At 35.9% G+C, this 22,279-nt stretch overlaps 1 protein-coding gene and 1 long non-coding RNA gene across 3 annotated transcripts; one reads left to right on the forward strand and one right to left on the reverse strand.

The window, feature by feature from the left end:
* Nucleotides 1-379: 379 nt before the first annotated feature.
* Nucleotides 380-9,539, forward strand: LOC306843989 (tumor necrosis factor alpha-induced protein 2-like). 2 transcript variants are annotated; one of them, XM_079375771.1, is made up of 13 exons: nucleotides 380-669; nucleotides 3,717-3,917; nucleotides 4,010-4,168; nucleotides 4,545-5,175; nucleotides 5,272-5,386; nucleotides 5,597-5,719; nucleotides 5,806-5,900; nucleotides 5,986-6,078; nucleotides 6,284-6,410; nucleotides 7,253-7,378; nucleotides 7,733-7,888; nucleotides 8,849-8,970; nucleotides 9,180-9,539. In XM_079375771.1, the coding sequence occupies exons 1-13, from the start codon at nucleotides 642-644 to the stop codon at nucleotides 9,337-9,339; spliced, it is 2,136 nt and encodes a 711-aa protein (XP_079231897.1). In that variant the 5' UTR covers nucleotides 380-641; the 3' UTR covers nucleotides 9,340-9,539. The 2 variants fall into 2 exon arrangements, with proteins under 2 accessions (XP_079231897.1, XP_079231898.1); XM_079375772.1 differs by having other exon boundaries at nucleotides 8,857-8,970; nucleotides 9,180-9,292.
* Nucleotides 9,540-17,885: 8,346 nt separating this feature from the next.
* Nucleotides 17,886-20,688, reverse strand: LOC306843765. The gene is made up of 3 exons (XR_013781866.1): nucleotides 19,709-20,688; nucleotides 18,484-18,600; nucleotides 17,886-18,131 (listed from the first exon to the last, which is right to left on the reverse strand). It is a non-coding gene; the product is annotated as an uncharacterized lncRNA (long non-coding RNA).
* Nucleotides 20,689-22,279: the final 1,591 nt, after the last annotated feature.

The raw sequence follows: 22,279 nt of genomic DNA on the forward strand, positions 1-22,279 counted from the left end.
TGCTATTATGTTTTCCATTGTCAACAAAATGATGTCTACATTAGATTGCAACACAAACTCACAATAGCCTAAATTTGCATTATAATTGTAATGCTACTTACAATGGAACAACCCACGGGCTCCAAAGGCTGACCAAAATTCATTGCACACACTCACACAAACACACTAAACGCCTGAGTTAAAAACAACCCAGTCTGTGTAATTTAGCCAAACCAGTGTTGATTTAAAAAGGGACGCTTGTTATCAATGCTTATGCTTTCTTTAAAATTATGCTTAAACAAGAATATGTAAATGGCATCGTTAGACTCATACTGGACCTCTGTTCTCCACAAATCAGACATGATTCATGTCAGAAGAGTTATCATCATTATCACTCAGCATTCATTATAGCCTAGTTACCACTCAGGAAGTAGGTTAGCTCTAGCAATCAAGATTAAAGTTGCGATGTTTGCAAACAGAAACATTTGGAGTCATAACATTGGGTGTAGATTGTTTCCACTAGATCACATGATGCAGCATAATGGCTCTGCACAACGTCATCATTAGCATAAAAGAAGCTGTGAGGCACTAGTCTCTCACACAACTGAAAGCTAAATGAGAGTAGCCTACTTGGGACATACTTGGGCTGCCTTCAATTCAGTATGATGCCCTTTAGCAAAGCGAGAAAAGGTAAGACAATCTATAGCATGACATACATTGTCTTGTTCTGCAAATATTGACTTCACTCTTATAAACTGGCTGTTTACAGTTTACAGTCTAGGCTGGTTGGCTGGTTTAAGCTGGTCGCCCTGTTTTAGCTGTTGTTGTTGTTGTCTGTCCTATTAAAGTTAAACATAGGTTAATGTATGCCACAGCCTTGTATTAAAGAATTCACGTATTGCTATTAACATAGGCGTCAGCACAATGTCTACAAGTTTTCTAAAGCTGCAAATATGGACCAGGCAGTATATGCAACAGGCAGTTAACTTGTCATTTTGCCCAGATATGAACTCTGGCATTAAAAACTGAAATGTGGCACACAAGACAACATAAACTATGAAGGCTTAAATTCCATGTATTCACGAATTTATTTTTAGTGGTCTGAATTCTTTCACATAGAGCAGCTTGCAGCTTTCTCTCCAAAGCACCAAGTCATCGTCATTACTATAGCAACCAGAAGGAGAATAACAGTTTAACATTCAGACCGCACCGAGACAAAAAAAGCAAATGGTGCTGTAACTCCTCTGTGGTTAAAATGCGACTGCAACTTATGTAGGGTAAACCAAGATTGGGCGGCAGATCGGACACTCGGGCTGTCGTGTATGGCAAGCCGTTTTGACTTTTATGCTTCTCAGGATATGAATTCTTGATATCAACAATTCAGTTTTTACTAGAAACAATGTTAATTCTTGATATCAACAATGACATCACCACTCGTAGAAATGTAATTCTTGATATCAGCAATTAAATTTCTACTAGTAAAAAAATATTATTCTTGATATCAAGAACTTATATCATAGTAATGGCAATAGAGCTTGGCAAACTACGTCACGCCGCGTCAGATTTCCCCATGTTTTATGTAACGCTCAGGAGCACACAGTGTAAACGCATGCAAATCACCACAGAAAAAAGCCGACCGTTTACTATTAATATTTTTTTAAAACAATCTTACATACTCTTAGAATAAAACGGACTAATAAGTAAATCTCTTTAAATAAAAAAATCTCTCCGTGGTTTGTCTGAGAGGCTGCATATATTCATTATTCAGTCTCCTACAGTGGTACTGATACAGGATAACTGCTAAAATACTTTGATTAGAGCAGCAAAACCATGTCTATTCTTTAAAGGGGATAATACATAGCTAGATCTTAAACAGTGGATCGTTTAGCATTGTTATATATCACAATATTGCCCAGTAAATCTGCTCATTGTAAAGAATTAAGCCATTATAGAGGTAACATTACTATAAGCTGCTTTGAATCGATGTTTATTGTGGATGCTGTGCAAATAAATAATGAACCAAGTTGAAGATTTATTATTATTAGAGATGCTGAACAATGATAAACGATTAAATAAATGAATGAATGAAACTTAATCCTTACAAACAAGTGGCCTGGGATCAAAGATGCCACAGATAATATTTCCATATATGATTTTCTTTTATTTGTAGTGTGAGGGCGAACAGTTTAATGCAAATCACTGTATATTAAATCTACAGAGATCAATTATTAAGCATATCTTATTCGAGTTGTTACCGAGTTTCACTTTAACTTTCATCCGAGTTCCGTAGTGAATGCAGACATTTTAAAGGCTATATTTTATGTTTATGTGATTCAACTTAAGATCGCGTTGAATGATTAACGCTTACTGTATCAACAGCGTTAATCAAAAGCAGAGGTATTTCATGCAGACACTGATAAGGGCGAACTTATGGCATCTATTAATGTCTGCAGGAAATACCTCTGCTATTTCTGCTTTCTAAGGCTGAAAAAAAGCACGTTTTTCACACCGGCTGTGCAAAGGGCTATGGCAAATGATAAGTGAGCCTTAACCACTCCAACGCGATCTTAAGTAGAATAATAGAAACATTAAATAATATCAACGTCTATATTCACTATATTATCCAGTCTCCGCGGTAGCTCCCGTTACCTAAATTCATTTTAGGTAACGGGAATGCATTGCCGCTGTGACGACACATTCCCCGACTCTATAGGCATATGGCAAGCCGTTTTGACTTTTATTCATTCGCAGGAAATTAATTCTTGGTATCAATAATTCAATTTTCACTAGTTAAAATGTTAATTATTGATATCAGGAATTAGATTTCTACTAGTAACAATGTTAATTTTTGATATCAGCAATTAAATTTTCACTAGTTAAAATGCTCATTCTTGATATCAAGAATTAAATTGTTGATATCTGTAATTGTATTTTCACTAGTTAAATGTCACCATAGGCTGCCATTCAAAATCAATTGTTGATATCAAGAATTAATTTCTTACTAGTTGAAATTCCAATTTCACATATCAGAAATGCAATTCTTACTTGTAAAAATGTATATTCTTGATATCAACAATTAAATTGTCACTAGTGACAATGATCATTTCTGATATCATGAATGTGATTGTTACTAGTACGAAAGCCATTTTAGATATCAGAAATTATATTGATATCAGAAATGCATTTTCAGATATCATAAATAACAAATGTAACGCGTTGCAATACATTTACAAGTCCTTCGGATAATTAAAAGAAAAATGAACAAGGCATTCATTTAGCCATAACATAAAAAATTACTTCATGTCATTTTTTTCATGTTTACTTTTGGTTTCATTACTCTTTCTTCTAATACATCAAATAAAAAATACAACCAAAATGAAAAATAAAACATAATAATGCATACAAAGTTTGAACGTTTTGCTGGATTTTGTTTAAAGGCGGGTGCAGAATTTTTTTTATTAAATTTTTTTTACTGTACATTTTGATGTATTATAACACCGACACGTTTGATGAGCTGACATATTTGCACTCTCTGCCCAATTCGGCTTGGAATTTGGCTTTAAAAAACATACACCCTGCAGACGATTCGTGTAATGTCAGTCACAGCTAATTGTTTACACAATGTTAAAACAAACAGTTACCCCTACACCCCATCCCAATATTCAGATATGAGGATTTATTTATTTTATAAGATTAATATTTTAATTGATATGTTTCTGATTACGTTCTGCTTTCAGAAGACCTTGAAGAAAATAAGAAATCAGAAGAAATCGGTGAAGAAATCATTGGCATTGAAGCCACAGCTGATGAAGAGCCCAAAGAACAATGTCAGAAACAAAAACACAAAATTAAAATACCAAAGAATCTGAAAATGAAAAGCATTATAAAACGAAAGAATTCAAAATCTGAAGCTGCTCTCACCCCCGAAAGACTGTTGGGTAAAATAGCACAATGTGTTGTAAATTTGAATGCTTCTAAATGAAAGAAAGCAAGTTTCTTATCATCTTCTAATTTCTGATTTGTACTTTAGAAGTGGACCTTGACAACATTGAAGGCATAGCAGATTCTCCTGGTGATCCACAAGTGGAATGTAAGAAACAAAATATCAGAATCAAAATATCAGAAAAACTTAAAACTCTTGACTTCAAGAAACGGCAGAAGAATTCAAAATCCCCTGAAACTCCAACAGGTATAGTATAGTTAGAAAACAAATGCACTGTAAACATAATACAAAGAGTAAATATTTTCCAGATATTATTTTAATCATTTGTTTTACCATTAGAACAATGACGATATAAATGCAATTCATACATTTAGTCTTTATTTCAGGCTTGATATTCAAAGTTTACATGAAAATCTACACAGTAATACAAATGTATAATGCAGCTGCTATATATGTTTTATTATTTTATTCTATTTTATGGGTTTCTCGCAATATCACTTTATTAGAGGATTGTTGGCATCAAAAGTTAAAACTCCTTCTATACCATACACATGAGAATTAGCAGAAGCTAAGGGTTAATTTTCAGAAGTTAATATAATGTAATTGTCCCCTCACAATGCAGTGGAGCTAGATTTCAATGGGAACCTTGAGCAGAACCATTTGGCTGAAGCACAGCAGCAGCTGGTGGAAGCTGAGGAATGTCTCTTCGGGTCAAAAGAAGTGGCCAGGGCAGAAGATGAAAACGACAAGCTGCATACAGACTATGAGATCTTTATTTTGCGACTGAGATTGGTCATCCATGACTCTTTCGGTGAGGATAACCAGGAGACACTCAAGAGTGCTTTGACTTCAATACTAAAAGAGGAGGCACAGGACAGACGCTGGGCAGAAGTGGCTGTGGATCAGCGACCAATATGGAGGCCCACAAGGTGCAGAAAGATCCATGACACCTTACTCCAGATTATCGTAGAGCAACGAATGAAGAATGCAGATGAACAGGAGAATAAAACAGACAATCTGTCAACCTCCTTGAAGAGAGAGGTGTGCCGAATGGGCAAACAAGTGCAGAAAGACCTGCTCAGAGTGGTCCGAAATCTGAGAGAGTGTTACCCACCAGAATTTGACATCTGCAGAACGTATGCTCAGCTCTACCATCGAGCCTTTTCCACCAGACTCCAAGAGCTTGCCAGATCCAATATCAGTTCTGAGGAATGCCTCTATATATTGAGTTGGATTGTGGATTACTACCCAAAGTAAGGGCTAGTAAACAACATTCCTCTTTCAAAAGCATGCTGTATAACAAATTTTCCGTTTCAGAAATGTTAATGTTCTTTAATGATTTTTCTTAGAGATGTACTGAAGCATAAAGAACTAGAGGAGCACATCAACAGTTCATCACTTGGACCTCTGTTACCCGAAGAAGATTTGAAGAGATTAGAAGAACAGTACTTCTCTTTCAAAGAGGTGATTCAGAACATGACTGCCGTTATAGCATCTGTAGCATGTTGGGATTGAAACAAGGCTCCCATTTGCAGAATTTGATAGTTTGCTTTTGACTGGACACGCTGCTCATATCTGGCGTAAATACAGTGTTGTGTTAATTAATGTTCCTCTCTCTCATATCAGTTAATGCTGCATGTTTTAGAATTCCTGTTGCTTATTTTCTCTCATCAGAATGAGGTCAGAAAGTGGATATCCAATGCTTTTGAGAAAGAAGTGAAAAAATGGACTGATGACATCGAACCAGAGCTGATGGATGGATACTACTTCAGTAACTTTGGTGTAGATGTTTTACCAGTAGGTTATGAGCTCTACTGACTCTGTAACATCATCTTACTTTATACATTTTGGGATCCTTAAACTGAGTCAAAAATGTTTTATAGCTTGTTGATGGGGCTGTAAAAGATGTCAACACACTTTTGAGCTGTGAACGTAAAGCCTGGAGTCTTCTAAACCAGCTGGACAGCTTTTTTCTGAGGTAGCTAACTAGTCACTATAATTGTCACATTCTCACATATGTAAAATCATAAGATTGACATGCTTTCTCTTTTTTTCAATGGCAGCTATAAGACAAGTCTGGAGGAACTTATCAAAAGAAAACAAGAAAACATTCCTAAAACTCTCAGTGCTAATCTGGTTAATATTTACCAGTTTAGGTAAACAGTTTGAATGATTGACTGAGAAATCTGTTTTCTACCTTGTTGCAGCAGTTCTAAAAAGTATACTTTTCTTTAATTGTTTAAATATGCTGTTACAATATAATGTGATTATTATAAATTATACAATAGTGTATTATATTGATCATATTTGAATTAAACTTACAATAAAATTGTTCCAACCATTCTTTCTGTATATCTTCAGGGATTATGTACAAAGACCAGAACATCTGTTCTCAGAGGACACCAGAACAGCTTGCCTGTCCACATTAGCAGATCTCAAAAGCATTTGTCACAAATACTTCCTCAGTCGAATTCACACTGAACTAAAGGTAAAGAACAAAAAAATAATGTACAGTTACTATACTTATTTACCACTTATTTACCAAGAGGTACTGCCTCAATCAACATTTTCCATCTCATTTATGTTAGATGACCAATGAGGAAGGGTTTAGTATACAGTAGTTTTTTAACTGTAATGAGCAGTCCACTGAGGCGAGGGTAGTGAGAATCCAAGTGCAGATTTATTGAACAAAGTGCAATACAAAATACAAACAAACGAAGACCTGACTTTTGACTTGACTTGACTTCTTGACACATAGAACAAAGGAACCAAATAGCAAGGAGACATGAGGGCAAGGGAAGCATGACACAAACAGGAACTGACACTAACCTTCAAAATAAAAGACATGAAAACAAGAACATGAAACAAAACCCAAAACAGACCTTACAATAGCCAGGTATCAGAATGTAGAAGTCAGCATTTGATAGCTACTACAGCAATTTAACAAACTTGGATTTAGCCAAGTAGTTACTGTATCAGTATCTTATTGGACAGCATATCAATCAATGGTAATGATCGATGTTAGCTTGAAAAGGTCTGACATGTTTTGGCTCAACCAGTGGCGGATGGGTGATCAATGAAATTATACACTTTTTTTAAACCTTTAACTTAAAATTTCAGATTTTTAGAGGTAGGTTGTGGAGAGGTTTAAGGAATAGCTTGGCTTTTGATTTTATTATAGGAATCTTGTTCCAGGGCCAACATAGAAGTCCTCACTATAGAGAAGTCACATAATGTGCTTTACTTCCATGTTTGCAATGCTTCTTTTAATATTAACTTCTTAAATTAAATCTTACATTTTGGAAATAACCATATTGTTTATTTACACAGCCGCTGTACAGTAAACTGTGGACTCAAGTTTGGTTTGATGGACATTGTGAGGTTGTGGAGGAGCTGGTGAAGGCGCTTGAGAATAACATAGACAATTTCAATGAGCTGAAGCCTGCCTGCAGAGAGGTCAGAACCAATTTTGCAGCAAATATCGTTTCTGACAGAACTGTAGCATATTGTAAATCTGTGATTCTCAACCAAGGTGGGAAGGGCTCACTGGAGGGCCTAAGCAAACTTCCAAGTGGGCCTCAAGATAAAGTAAATAAATAAATAAAAGAAAAACATTAAAACAACCTGGAAAATGTGTCTTAACTGGAAAAAAAAAAACTAGCTGGGTCTTAAAATATTATTGTAGGCAATGGGGGCCCTTGGAAAAGGTTGAGAACCACTGTTGTAAACAGACATAATCTTACATTGTTACTAATGTGGCTTTTTTTATATAATTATAGCTACATGAAGAGTGTGTCTGTGTGTTTATAGGAGCTACTGGCTGAGCTGCATGTAGAAGTAATGGTTGAGTATGTGAGGCGAATGATGAAGAGAAAACTGAAACTGAAAGACAAAGAGCAGCAAGAAGCAGCTGCTAAATTCATGTGCCACGACAGCAATAAAATCTGCTCTGTGTTTGCCGAAGTGGTGAGATCATATACAGACCCACACATGCATATAAACATACATTCATGTAGATTTGAGAAATGTAGCATTACATATATTATTCATCAGTGGATCCTCTGCAGTGGGTGGGTGTCGTCAGAATGAGAGTCCAAGCAGCTGATAAAAAAAAAATCACAGTAATTCATAAGTAATCCACACCACTCCAGTAGCATTAATTGATGTCTTGTAAAGCAAAAAGCAACATATTTGTTATAAAGAAATTCATCATTAAGATGCTTTAACTTTAAATTCAAATATGAGTCCTCTATCCATAATATTGCTTTCACCAGTTAAAAAGCTGTCTCGTCTGAATCAGGAGAGAAATATGCACGAATCAAGCACCATTTACAAGTGAAAACAGTCCTAAGCAGTTCTAAACAAATATGTCAGAGGACTTTGATGTGAGAGGATGACAAGGGATAGATCTTTTCACTGGCGGAAGCGTTACGATGACTTATGGACTCATATTTTGATCAGAAGCAATGATTTAAAATTAGGCATACACTGACTGCAGAGGATTCATCGGTGAGCAAATTTTCATTACATTTTCATCTTTGGGTGAACTATTCCCTTGATCATTGTTTTATATATATATATTTATTTCTTTTAACAAAGTTTTAATGTAGATGTTTATGTTGCATGTGTTTTTATCATAGTTGTTCACATTGGGAAACTTAAAACAATAATTAAAGCGCCAGAGGCTTAGAGTGTTGTAGGATTAATTAAGAGTTAAAATGGTTTTGAAAATTGAAAACACCAGTGTGTTTGATATGCTGACAGTAAAATACAGTAGCGTGGTATTATTATTTTAAATACAATATGACACAGACAAAATATGGCTCTGTTCAGTGTATTCTTAGCTTGAAACAGCATAATGAATTGTGGGAAAGCAGAGGGAAATTATTATGTAACATTAAAACTGCGTGCCATTCTCTTCCCTAGGGATCCAGAGAGGAATGGCTCAGTCAAATACTGCCAAAATTATCAGAGATTCTGAGACTACAGGATCCTGGGAGTTTACAACTTGAGATAGTTACTCTGGCAAGACACTATCCTGACATTAGGTGAGTCTGTTAGATAGCTGCTGGCAAGATGCAGTTATTTTACCTAAGAGAAAGCAACTATATTAAGGTATCTTATTTTCAGTCTCATTCTTTATACAAATATCTACAGTTTTGTCATTAGCCAAATGAAAGATGAGTTTTGAATTTGATAATCAATCTTACAGTGTGGGTGCCTTTCATTAGTGTTCTTTGTTGTCATTCTGCACTAGTGAACAGCATGTTCTTGCTCTCCTAAACCTGAAGACCAACCTTTCAAGCTCAGATCTGCGTAGGATCAAAGGGTGTCTGAGTGAAAACAGAGGCACACTGGACACAGAGTCCCCTACTTCCTTCTTTTCTAAAGTACTTGTCAAGCGAAAAATCATCTGAATGCCCTGTTACATTTGTAGCTAATGTGAAACAACTGTGATTCACACTGTAATAGATAATCAGTATTGTCATGTAATATCATGTTTATTATTAAGGAAACTTGTGATATTATTCTGTTACAGTTCTCCAAAACTAAGCTCTACTGGACACTTAGTCCTCTACTTAACTCTTCTCTAGAAGTAAACGTCACCTGGAAAGTCATCTGAATTCTGTTACTGTCAATTCAAGCATATTGAAGCATACAGTGATACAAAATCAGTATTATCCATCCATTTTCCATATCCTCTGTATGGTCGGAGTCTATCCCAGCGAGGGACGCCCAGTATAATCAGTATTATTTTACGTAATATTTATTATTACAAAAACAAAGTTGAGTTTTTCTCAACAGATTTTTCACTGTTTTCCAAATTTAATGTCGAGAACAATGTATTTTGAAAGTTTAGTATTTTTGAATATGGCAGAAGTTTTAGAGCACTAAATTTGTGTAAAACCAGTTGAGAAAACCTGTGAAATGCCAACAGTCTAAATGGTAAAATCAAATGTAAAAAGGTGTGTATATATATATATATATATATATATATTTATTCTAATATAAAGTGTTTTTGCTTTATTTTAATGCATGTTCGCAGCTCTGAAAATAAAGACATATTTTCAAAAATTATTTAAACATTCTGATGCAATGCACTTAATGTTTCACTTAATGATTATGCTGCACCGCCTTGCTTCACAATATACAATACAGTAAATATGCATTTAAACTGAAGAGAATGAGAGCTGCTCAGAAAATAGCCTCTCCTTTTTACCTTTTCTGTCAATGTAGGTGTCTTTCATTTACCTATAGTATCTGAATAAAATGTTTACACTTGTCAAAAACAAAGTGTAAACTTTGATCCATTATTGCAACTAGAAACTGAATTGTATCACTTTAACCAAAACCATAAAACTGGTCCATTTATGTAGTTAATTAACTAAATAACACAAAAAAAGGCCAAACATTTTTATCTCATTCAGTTCTCTTAATAAATGATTCTCATCCTGACATTTTGGCTAATGAAAGTTTGCTATTGTGTTTTTCAGTGTTAATGGAAAAATGTTCTTTGCATCAGACTGCAGTATAAACTCAAGTTCCAATAAAATGTAATGGAGTATAGTGAGATGGAGAGTTTAACTAATACTTTGTTTCTGGTATTTAGATGAATATTTTATGTTAGGAAGGATTTGTTTATGATGCTATGCTGTCGGTCAGTTGTGTATCCTATACCTTAGTCCCACCTTTCGATGCACCCTAAGGGTCTGGCTGCAGATATGAACATGCACTCTTAGACTGAGCATTGCACAAGTGACGTCACTTTCAATCTTTTTTTTTATTAAATAGCTCAACATTTTACAACAGTAACCAGGTGGTGAAGACATGGAAAAAAGATTACAGGAATGCTTTTCTCCCCATTGTGCCTTCCTTACCCTAGTTTTCTCCCTCATGTCCATATTTGATTTTCCTGTTCTCGTTTGGTCCACATTTAGTTCCATTAGCTTCAGCTGTGTGTGATTAATTATCTAGTTTACTCCAGTGTATTTAAGCCCTGTGTTTCCCAGACTCCAGCGTCCGGTGTCTTATGTCACTCCATGTCTTCTGCATTCTCCATGTTCCTTGGCTTTTGATTGCATTAAAGACTGTTTGAATTGTATCTCCTGAGTCTTCTCGTCTCCTCGTTCCTGTGCTCCTTGAGAGAGATTGTGATAGTAAGGAGATTGAATATGAATGGAATGCACAAACTTTAACTTTTCATCCCATAAGTCAAAATGCTTAATGTAGAATAATGAACTAAGATGATAAGGTTGAAAAAAAAAAAGGGAAAGTGATGTGTAGCCAAGTATGATGTCCCATACTTGGAATTTATGCTCTGCATTTACCCATCCATGTGCACACACACCCGGAGCAGTGGGCAGCAATTTTTGCTGTGGCACCCAGGGTATTGAGGGCAGAAGAGAGCACCGGTGATTTATTCCCCCACCTATAATTCCTGCCGATACAAAGACTCGAACCCACAACCTTTGGGTTAATCATTAGGCCACAACTGCCCCTCAATACAGGATTCGAACCTGGAATCCCCAAGACAAGAACTGACACTCAGACCGCTGGGCCACAGGCTCTTCTGGAAATTAAGAATACATCTCATTGCTAAAATTTAATGCATTAAGAAAGTGAAATTAAATTAACTAAATTTGGTATACAGTTTATTAAAAATATTATGTACAGCAGTACGGAGCCCCTAAGGACTCATGGTGGTGGAAAGATTTCGGGGTGGGTGAAAAACATTTGGGGTGGGAGGAAATTTTTTTTTCAAATCTGTTTGCGAGAGAATGCAAAGTTTTGCGAGGGAACGCAAACATCTTTGCGAGAGAACGCAAAGTTTTGTGAGGGAACACAAACATCTTTGTGAGAGAACGCAAAGTTTTGTGAGGGAACGCAAACATCTTTGCGAGAGAACGCAAAGTTTTGTGAGGGAACGCAAACATCTTTGCGAGAGAACGCAAAGTTTTGTGAGGGAACGCAAACATCTTTGCGAGAGAACGCAAAGTTTTGTGAGGGAACGCAAACATCTTTGCGAGAGAACGCAAAGTTTTGTGAGGGAACGCAAACATCTTTGCGAGAGAACGCAAAGTTTTGTGAGGGAACGCAAACATCTTTGCGAGAGAACGCAAAGTTTTGTGAGGGAACGCAAACATCTTTGCGAGAGAACGCAAAGTTTTGTGAGGGAACGCAAACATCTTTGCGAGAGAACGCAAAGTTTTGTGAGGGAACGCAAACATCTTTGCGAGAGAACGCAAAGTTTTGTAAGGGAACGCAAACATCTTTGCGAGAGAATGCAAAGTTTTGCGAGGGAATGCAAAGTTTTGCGAGAGAACGCAACCATCTTTGCGAGAGAATGCAAAGTTTTGCGAGGGAATGCAAAGTTTTGCGAGAGAACGCAACCATCTTTGCGAGAGAATGCAAAGTTTTGCGAGGGAACGCAAAACGTTTGCGAGGGAACGCAAAAGTTTTGCGAGAGAACGCAAAAGATTTGAAAAAAAATTTTCCTCCCACCCCGAAATCTTTCCACCACCATGAGCTCTTAGGGTCTCCGTACAGCAGAGACGTTACCCTACGAAAATATGTTTGGGCTCCTAATCTGTGGTCCTGTGTCGTACAGTGAGAGAAGTTCAAACCTGTTATCATAGTCTTGCAACCAAAGATTGATCATGATCATCACACAGTGTGCTGCTACATTTACTGAGCAGCCAATAAAAAATGGTTCAACCTTAATTTTACGAATAAAACAATAATAACATAATTATTCAGCAATTCTTCTCCCCGAGTTACCGTCTTCTGCCATTTTGGAGAGAACGTAATCTAGGTAATTAGCTTTGTTTACGTTCAAGTAGACAGCAAGCGCAAGCTGAATGTAAACAACGCTCATTACGATGATTACGTTCTGGGGTACTCTCCAAGATGGCAGAAGATGGTAAATCGAATTGCTGAATAAATTATGTTATTATTGTTTTTTTTTGCGTAAAAAGTATTCTCATAGCTTCGTAAAATTATGGTTGAACCCCTGATGTCGCATGGACTATTTTACCAATGTCCTTGCGCGTTGATCGTGGTAATATCATTGCTTTATATGGAGGGTCAGAGAGCTCTCAGATTCCATCAAAAATATGTGTTCCGAAGATGAACGAAGGTCTTGTGGGTTTGGAATGACATGAGGGTGAGTAATTAATGACAGAATTTTAATTTTTGGGTGAACTATCCCTTTAAGGTCTGTTTTCAACAACACAAATGTACATAAGCCACAAATTCTTTTTTTTTTTTTGCAGTTTTGAGCAAAGAGTTGGGCAAACAGTTTTTGAAATTTCAGTATAAGTAGATAGCAGCTAGTCTTGCATGGTCGAAATAGCTTCTTGGAGGCATTGCAGATATGGTCGGTGAGTGATATAATAATCCTTTTTTGGAATTAACTTTACAAAAATGTAGCACTGCAACACAAGTGGCTGTAGGTTTGAAATGTTTCTGTCAGAAAAGTTGTGGAAATGTTTTTCTTTTTTTTTTCTTTTGTTTTTCAAGCAAATGGTCTCCCTAATGGAAGTTTACCCTGCTAGTTTATTTCCGTGGCCCAAACCAAGAAAAGCAAAAAGTTTCACTGTTTTGTCTATCTGACAAACTTTGTGCAATTGATTGATTCATTCAATTCAGTCACATTAAGGAAAATGATTCAAAATGCTTAAACAAGAATCTTCTACACCAATGACTGCACCTCTACTGACCCCTCTGTCAAGCTCCTGAAGTTTGTAGATGACACTACATTCATCGGTCTCATTCAGGTTGGAGACGAGTCTGCTTACAGACAAGAGGTTAAAGAGCTGGCTGTGGTGCAGTCACAACAACTTGGAGCTCAACATGCTCAAAACAGTGGAGATGATAGTGGACTTCAGGAGGAACCCCCCCTGCACTCCCCCCACTCACCATCATGGACAGCACTAAGGCTGCAGTGGAATCATTCAGATTCCTGGGAACCACCATCTCTCAGGACCTGAAGTGGGACACTCACATCAACTCCATTGTTAAAAAAGCCCAACAAAGGTTGCACTTCCTTCGCTAACTGAAGAAATTCAACGTGCCACAGGAGCTGCTGAAACAGTTCTACTCTGCCGTGATTGAGTCTGTCCTGTGCACTACAATAACTGTCTGGTTTGGTTCAGCTATAAAATCAGACATTAGAAGACTACAGAACAGTTCAGACTGCTGAGACGATTATCGGTACTCCCCTGCCCACCCTTCAAGAACTGAATACATCCAGAATGAGGAAAAGGGCTCAGAAAATCACTCTGGATCCCTCACATCCAAGCCATCTCTTTTTTGAACTTTTGCCATCTGGTCGGTGCTACAGAGCAGCAAATACCAGGACAGCTAGGCACAAGAACAGTTTCTTTCCCCAGGCAATCTGCCTCATGAACAGTTAAATGTTCTCCTATTATGCAATAAGTGCAATAACCTTATACTTATTTATTACCCTACATCCTAGTACATACCTACAACTCAGTTTTATTCTATTCCTATTTATCTATAGCTGTACATACAATTTATTATTTTTTGTGGTTTATTTATATTTATATATGTGTATTTTATTCCCATCTTATTTCTATTATCTCTGTGTTGTTGTTGTCTCTGTGTACTGGAAGCTTGTGACACTAAAACAAATTCCTTGTATGTGCAAACACACTTGGCAATAAAGCTCTTTCTGACTTCTGACTCATAACCCCCCCAAGCTTGTTTTTTTTGTGTATGTGTGTTTTATAGCCTGTTGATATAACTGTTAGTGAGGTCAAAGCACTTTTAGGTTGTGAAAATAAAGCCTGGTGTCTTCTTAACCAGCTGGATGGCTTTCTAATAAGGTAAATCACTTTTTTCTCATAGAATTGCCTTGTAATCATTAAAATTACATGCTTTTTTCCACAATGAAAGCTATAAGACACGTCTGGAGAAAAAAAAAAAAACATTCCTAAAAATCTCAGTGCTAATCTGTTTGACATTCAGCGGTTTAGGTGAGTTAAATTGATATTGCAGAAGTTTAACCTTTCAAGTACTAAACAGAAGCAAGAATATTTCGTATTGTCTTTTTAAAATTATTTACATATCCTTTTACAATTGTATGTATGTAACATTACTTCTCTATATCTTCAGGGATTATGTACAAAACCCAGAACATCCGTTCTCAGAGGACACCAGAACAGCTTGCCTGTCCACATTAGCAGATCTCAAAAACAATTGTCACAAATACTTCCTCAGTCGAATTCACACTGAACTGACGATTAGTAAACTACAGAAACCTATTTAACGATTACACTGCCCTGCCTCATTTTGTTTGAAAAAGGACCAATGAGGAAGTGTTTAGAGTTGTTTATTTGATAATTACAAGGTCAGCAATTTAACTTTGATTCATCAAAGTATTTACTGAATCAACATTTACCATTCAATTGTTAGTGTTAGGGTTAATAAAAGTGCTTGGCTTTTGATTGTATTATAGGAATGTTGTTCAAGGGCCAACACATCTGTGCTATTGTACTTGGATAAATAACATAGTGTTCTTTACTTTCATGTTTGATGCTTCTTTTACTATTCATTTCATAAATAACCAGACTTGTTTATCTGCACAACCTCTGTACCATAAACTGTGGGCTCAGGTTTGGTTTGCCAGACATTGTGAGGTTGTGGAGGAGCTGGTGAAGGCACTTGAAAATAATATAGACAATTTCAAAGAGCTAAAGCCTGCCTGCAGAGAGGTCAGAACCAATTTTGCAGCAAATTAATATGTGATGTGATGTTAATAGACGTGTAATCGTACTTTGGTTTCTAACATGTTTTTGTTTTTATTATTGTTTTAAGATACAGTTATAGCTATATGAAGAGTGTTTGTCTGTATGTTTATAGGAGCTACTGGCTGAGCTGCATGTAGAAGTCATGGTTGAGTGTGTAAGGCGAATGATGAAGAGAAAACTGAAACTGACAAAGAACAGCAAGAAGCAGCTGCTGAGTGCATCTGCCACGACAGCAATAAAATCCGCAAGAATTCCTGGCTCGTATAGTAACACATGGTTATCATTATGTTTTGGAATCTCAGAAACCTCCAGTTACTCTCTTCTACATTTCTGTTTCTCTGAATCATACATTTAAAGTATCTAATGCAGAAAAACAAAAAAGAAAGGAATCCTGTTTGTGTATGCGTATAATCACAGTTCCCACATTTCCCTTTTTGTGAAGCTCCTTACTTAAATAAGAATTAAAGGTTATATTATAGGCTTGTTTTAAGGTGTGTTGGTTTAGAAAACCAAAAACATTGCTTGACATGCTTCCAATAACATACAGTAATCTCGAATGTGATATTGAGCCACAGACCAAATATCGACTTTATCAATGTATTCTTTTTACATTATTGTTTTTACAATAGCATAATGAATTGTGGGAATGCAGAATGTAAGAGTTGCAAAGAACCGATGCAAATATACAGATTAAACTCTCAAAAGACTAAAGAAAAACAAGTTTTCTAAATTAAGTACCATTCTTTTCTCTAGGGATCCAGAGAGGAATGGCTCTATCAAATGCTGCATAAATTATCAGAGATTCTGAGACTGCAGGATCTTGGGAGTTTACTGCTAGAGTGTTAGAGACAATCCTGACATTAGGTGAGTCTGTTAGAAAGCAGCTGGCAAGATGCAGTAGTTTGACCCAAGAGACAGATACAGGCCACAATCAAAACTACTCTTTGACCTGACTGACCAGAGTGATCATTTTTATTTGAATTACCTCAATTGTCTTGTTTTCTTTTCCACATAATTACTCCAAATTATAATGGGATACAAATACCATTTTAGATATTCCAGTATGGATAGCATTAGCAGTATGAATAATGATTAGAAATTGATAATCTACGGTATGTGTATCATTTCATCAATGTTCTTTGTTGCCATTCTGCACTATTGAACGGCATGCTGCTCTCCTAAACCTGAAGACCAACCTTTCAAGCTCAGATGTGTGTAGGATTGAAGGGTGTTTGAGTGAAAATAGTGGCACACTGGACACAGAGTCCCCTACTTCCTTCTTCTCTACAGTACTCATTGGACAGTAAAACCTGTGTGCCTTACATCAGTTGTAAATGAAAACTCAGCGATATTATTATTTTACAGTTTTCGCAAATGAATTTACACAATTACAGATAGGATCCAAGAACAATCCATCTTGACCATTTGTAATTTTCCTTTTTTTGATTGATTACCTCTATGTATTGGCATTGCATAACCACCAGTATTTTTTTATTTATTTAGTTTTATTTTACTTAGCTTAACCGCAGCAGCTATGTTTCATGACCATAAACAAATTTGGATTATATGGATGTTTAGAGAAGTAAACCTCAGTATCTCAGCTCAGGATGGTCCTTTCTCCTTGGAACAAAATGTGATCAATAGAGTACAATGTACATGGACATATTAAATGGCAACACATCACATGCTTTTATTTTGTTATTTTATATATTGTATTTGATATACTTTATATAGATTTTATTATACTTAACAAACTATAGCATATACATACCCAGCAAGCAATTTTGCGTCTAATAGCCGTCAAAACACAGCCCAGACGTCTAGGCTAAAACGAGGCTAATTTTGGGCTGTCAGTGAAAATCTAATAGACGTCTAAACATAGCCCAAAAATAGACAGCTTTTGAATAACTACATATATACGTCTAATAGACATCTAAACATAGCCCAAGAATAGACAGCTATTAAACGACTACATATATACGTCTAATAGACAGGCAATATGGGTCTAGGCTAAAACAAGGCTGATTTTGGGCTGTCAGTGAAAATCTAATAGACGTCTAACCATAGCCCAAGAATAGACTAGTCATCAATTACACTACATATACATGTAATAGACAACAAAAGGAGGCATAATGATTCTTTTCACTCAAATATAACAGGTTCTCATAAATGAAAATCCATCCAAACTACTTGAACATAAAGGGATTTATTAAGAACAATTATAATAACAACTTAGACAACATTCAAACATAAAAACGAACAAATAAAATATTGCAAAATATGTAAAACAACTTAAGATACAAAAATTTTTAATTAATTGTTAGCTTTATAGCCATAACCCCCACCCCCTGCTCTCCCTGGTGCCTGTTTAAAATGACCAGAAATTGCATTTTTTATTTCCCATTCAGTCGCCAATGGAAAGTTGGTCATCACTGCGTCTGCCAAATGAGAAAAAGAAAACAATTATTGCTCAAGAAAAGCATTGTGGACAATCATTTTTAAAGGGGTCATATAATGGTACATGCACTTTTACAAGTTGATTGTAGTTAAATGTGTGTTGGCAGTGCCTGTACACAACCATCATAAAATGATAGATATCCATCCAGTGTTTTTTTTTTTTATCTTCTTGTATGTTTACCCCTCTCTGAAATCAAGCTGTTCGATTACAGTATTTTTAATTATCATTCTAATGAAGGTGAAAACAGATTTTATTTTCATTTCTTTAGTTCTTCCCTTATTTTTAAAGGGATAGTTCACTTTGAAATTAAATTTTGGTATGTTTTAGTTTACCTTAAGGGCATCCAAGATGTAGGTGTCTTTGTTTCCGCAGTAGTTTCAATTTTGATATTTTTAGGTCAAACCGTTCTTGTCTGTCAGTCATATAATGCAGGTCTATATGGTCACCACCTGAAAGAGCATGCACAGAGAAGTCCAAATTAAACAATGACACCTACATCTTGGATGCCATTAAGGTAAGCTAAAACATACCAAAATTTTTTTTCAAAGTGAACTATATATCATTCTTTATCACTTACTCGTATAACTCTAATGAACAAAGTTATAGGGGTAGTTCACTTAAAAAAAAAAAAACTAAAAAAGCATGTAATCATTTACTCCCTTTCACTTGGTTCCAAACCTGTATGGCTTTCTTCTTTGGAACACACACAAAAAATATATTTTGAAGAATGTTGGTAACAAGACATTTAATGGTAGTCATTGACAAGTGTACTGTATATTCAATTGCTGTAGCCTACCTTGTTGACTGATTGCTGGATAATTTGCAATAAACAGTGTCTTTAAATCAAATAAAGTGGATTACATCACTCCACTTCTGAGGTTTTCACACTGGCTATCTGTCTGTCTAGTATCAAAATACTACAGCTGGTTATTAAATTAATTAACATTTTAAGGCCAAAGTAAATGTCTAATCTTCTGATGCATTATGAACCATCCAGAGCAGACCTCTCAGGTGATCTGGGACAGTAGCCAGCTACTTTTATATCCCCAAAGTCAAAACAAAACATGGAGAAGCAGCATTCAGTTTTTATGCACCATATATCTGAAACAAATTCACTGGAAACTGAATGTATGCTGCATATTTTAATTATTTTATCAAGTTTAAAGACTTTACTGTTTGCCACTACCTTTTATTAATTGGAAAGGAAAAAATATTTTTTAATAATGTCTTTTTTATGTTTTATGTAAAGTACTTAGAAAATTTGCATTAAATCAAAACGTATTATTTCTTACTCTAATCTAAAAACAAAAATATACTGGTATATTTAATAATAATAAAAAATAGTAATGATAAGTTTCATAGTTTCTCCACATTGAATTTAACTGTTAGATACATTTTAGAAGGGCACACAGTTGCAATAACACGTGCAGGTAACGTTAACTTGTTGGAGAAAAATAGTACTCTGCAATGGTAATGTTAAAATGTCACGGTTTCTACACATTATAATAACTAACTAATTTAAACAATGAACATACCAAAAATAAAACGCATACTTACAAGATCGAAGTAGAAATGTGACGCTTTTCAGAGTGTCGCTCTCCGACAGCTGCCTCGTGTAAAACAAAATGGCGGAAATGTTTATCGCGAGATCTGGCTAAAGTGATCTAGTCGCGCAATGCCAGTAGTCCCAGTAGTCATGTCTCAGTAATGTTTTGCCATCTAGCGGTTGAGAAATGCAATTGCATTTGATTTAATTTGAAATGATAGACAGTCATATCGTAGATTGTGTATGAATGTTATGTTTATGTGTGACAGCAAACATTAAGCTTTGTGAGCGAAAACATTTCTAAGACTAATATTCTTATACTATATGTGGTCTGAATCAGGGCTATAGCCAAGCCGTACGTAGACCAGATTGTCTTGATTACCCAGGTGGGCTAAAGCAGACCGCATATAGCCGTCCAATTCGGAGCTAAATCGTGACTACAGATCGACCATGTCGTGAAATGACACATTGAACCTTGTAGATATCATTACCAATGCGAACATGATGGAATATCAACCATTTCATGCACTGCCTGGCAAAAAAAACTACAATTAATCAGTTCTGACTAAAAGTGGGCTACAAATAGCCGGGTCTGAATACGAGCAAAATCGTGGCTACGCACAGCCTACACATATAACATGTAAAATAAAGCAAACCAAACAACTTGTAATCCAAGGCTGCCAACTCTCACGCATTCAGCGTGAGACTCACGCAATTGACCCAATTCTCACGCTCTCACGCCACACCCCCCTTTTCTCACGCAGACTCGTGCAGCAGTGAGAAAAAAAAATCGCGCCGCATGATCTTGCAAAGCAACGCGCAGAGAGACCTGGGGGCTGTTCCATAAAAGACGCTAAGAAAAGCGGGGATTAAAGTCCAAAACCTGACTTGAAATAACCTAACAAATCAATCGGGACTAAAGCGGTTCCATAAACGACAATTCAAGTTAACACAATCTGACTAATGCTATCCAGGTTCAGTGAGTCAGGATAATGTGACGTACACGCTTATTCTGAAGCAGCCCTTAATGTCGATCATGGATCAAATCGATCCACCATAGCAAACAGCGAATATTTGTGCTGTTTAACGCATTTGAAACATTGTGTTTTCCTCAGTGCATAACTGATACGTCACAGGTATATTTTTTACATCTGTAAATGTCAGAAAGCCATGCAAATATATCCATTTAGCTGTCAGGAGTGGGCGGGGCTTATGCGAGAGAACGAGCGCTGCGGCGCACATGCGCTCTACACAGACAGAGCAGAATAGAATACTAGCGCAAGAATTCTGAATAAAATATACATTCTGCTAAAATATTTGTTGTTGGACATTAAATGTGACACATAGAATTTTTAATTCCTACATATAAGTGTATTTTTATGATAGCAGCAACTGTTAATCACTAGCTCAAATGAGTTAAATGTGTGTTCCTCTTATCAGTTAAAATGTACTCTGATTTCTATTATAAATTTACATTTTTAATTCAGTGATTTTAACTTTTGATTGTGTTTTTATGCTTTAATGCTTTAAAGAGCCATTTTAGATTGTAATGTTTTAATGTTCTAATAACCATAAAAGGTACAGCTGTCATAAATTCAGAGAGAAAGGCTGCATGGCTAGAAACTGCTGATCAACTGCATGCACAAGTAGCAACTATGTTACAATGTCATTCGCCTACATTTTGGGCACAATACATTAAATACAGTTGGTTGTAGCCTATTTTTTATTTATTTGATTATTTAAGGTGTATTTTCTGTATACTTTTATTTTTGGACCGATAATAAATTAAACTGACTGTATTACAGTAATCACAGTTGACTTTGCTTACATGATGGAATATCATACATCTCACAAGTTATTTTGGCGAAAAATACATTTATCCAGATTAAAATGTTATTTGGGCTAAAAGTGGGTTACACATAGCCAGACTATATCGGGTCTATATTTAACCGAGACGTTGAAATGACGGCTATTGCTTGCTGGGTATTAACAGCATGTAACGGAACACAATTTGTTTTCTAAACGTAAGCATTAGTCTTGCAATCTTTTTTTTCTTTTAAAGGATATAATACTTTTATTCAGCAATAAGACATTGAATTAATCAAAAGTGACATTTGCATTCACAATGTTCTATTTCAAATAATTCCTGTTCTTCTTAAAGGGATATTTCACCCAAAAATGAAAATTACCCTATGATTTACTCACCCACAACCATCCTAGGTGTATATGACTTTCTTCTTTCAGACAAATACAATTGGAGTTATATTTAAAAATGCCCTGTCTCTTCCAAGCTTTATAATTGCAGTGAATGGGGTTTAAGATTTTGAAGTCCAATAAAAATGCATCATTCCATGATACAAAAAAAAAAGATCCACATGGCTCTGGAGGGTTAATAAAAAGGCCTTAAGTGAATCGATGCATTTTTGTAAGAAAAATATCCATATTTAAAACTTTATAAAAAAATCTCTAGCTTCCACTAACTGTCAGATGTGCGTATAGAGAGTGACATTCCAGCGGATGATTTAGGTCGTACGTGAATGCGGTGATGAACGTTGAAGTGATGAACGCGGAAGTGCAGTGTA

The sequence above is a fragment of the Barbus barbus genome, assembly GCF_936440315.1.
Source record: "Barbus barbus genome assembly, chromosome: 24".
Lineage (NCBI taxonomy): Eukaryota > Metazoa > Chordata > Actinopteri > Cypriniformes > Cyprinidae > Barbus > Barbus barbus.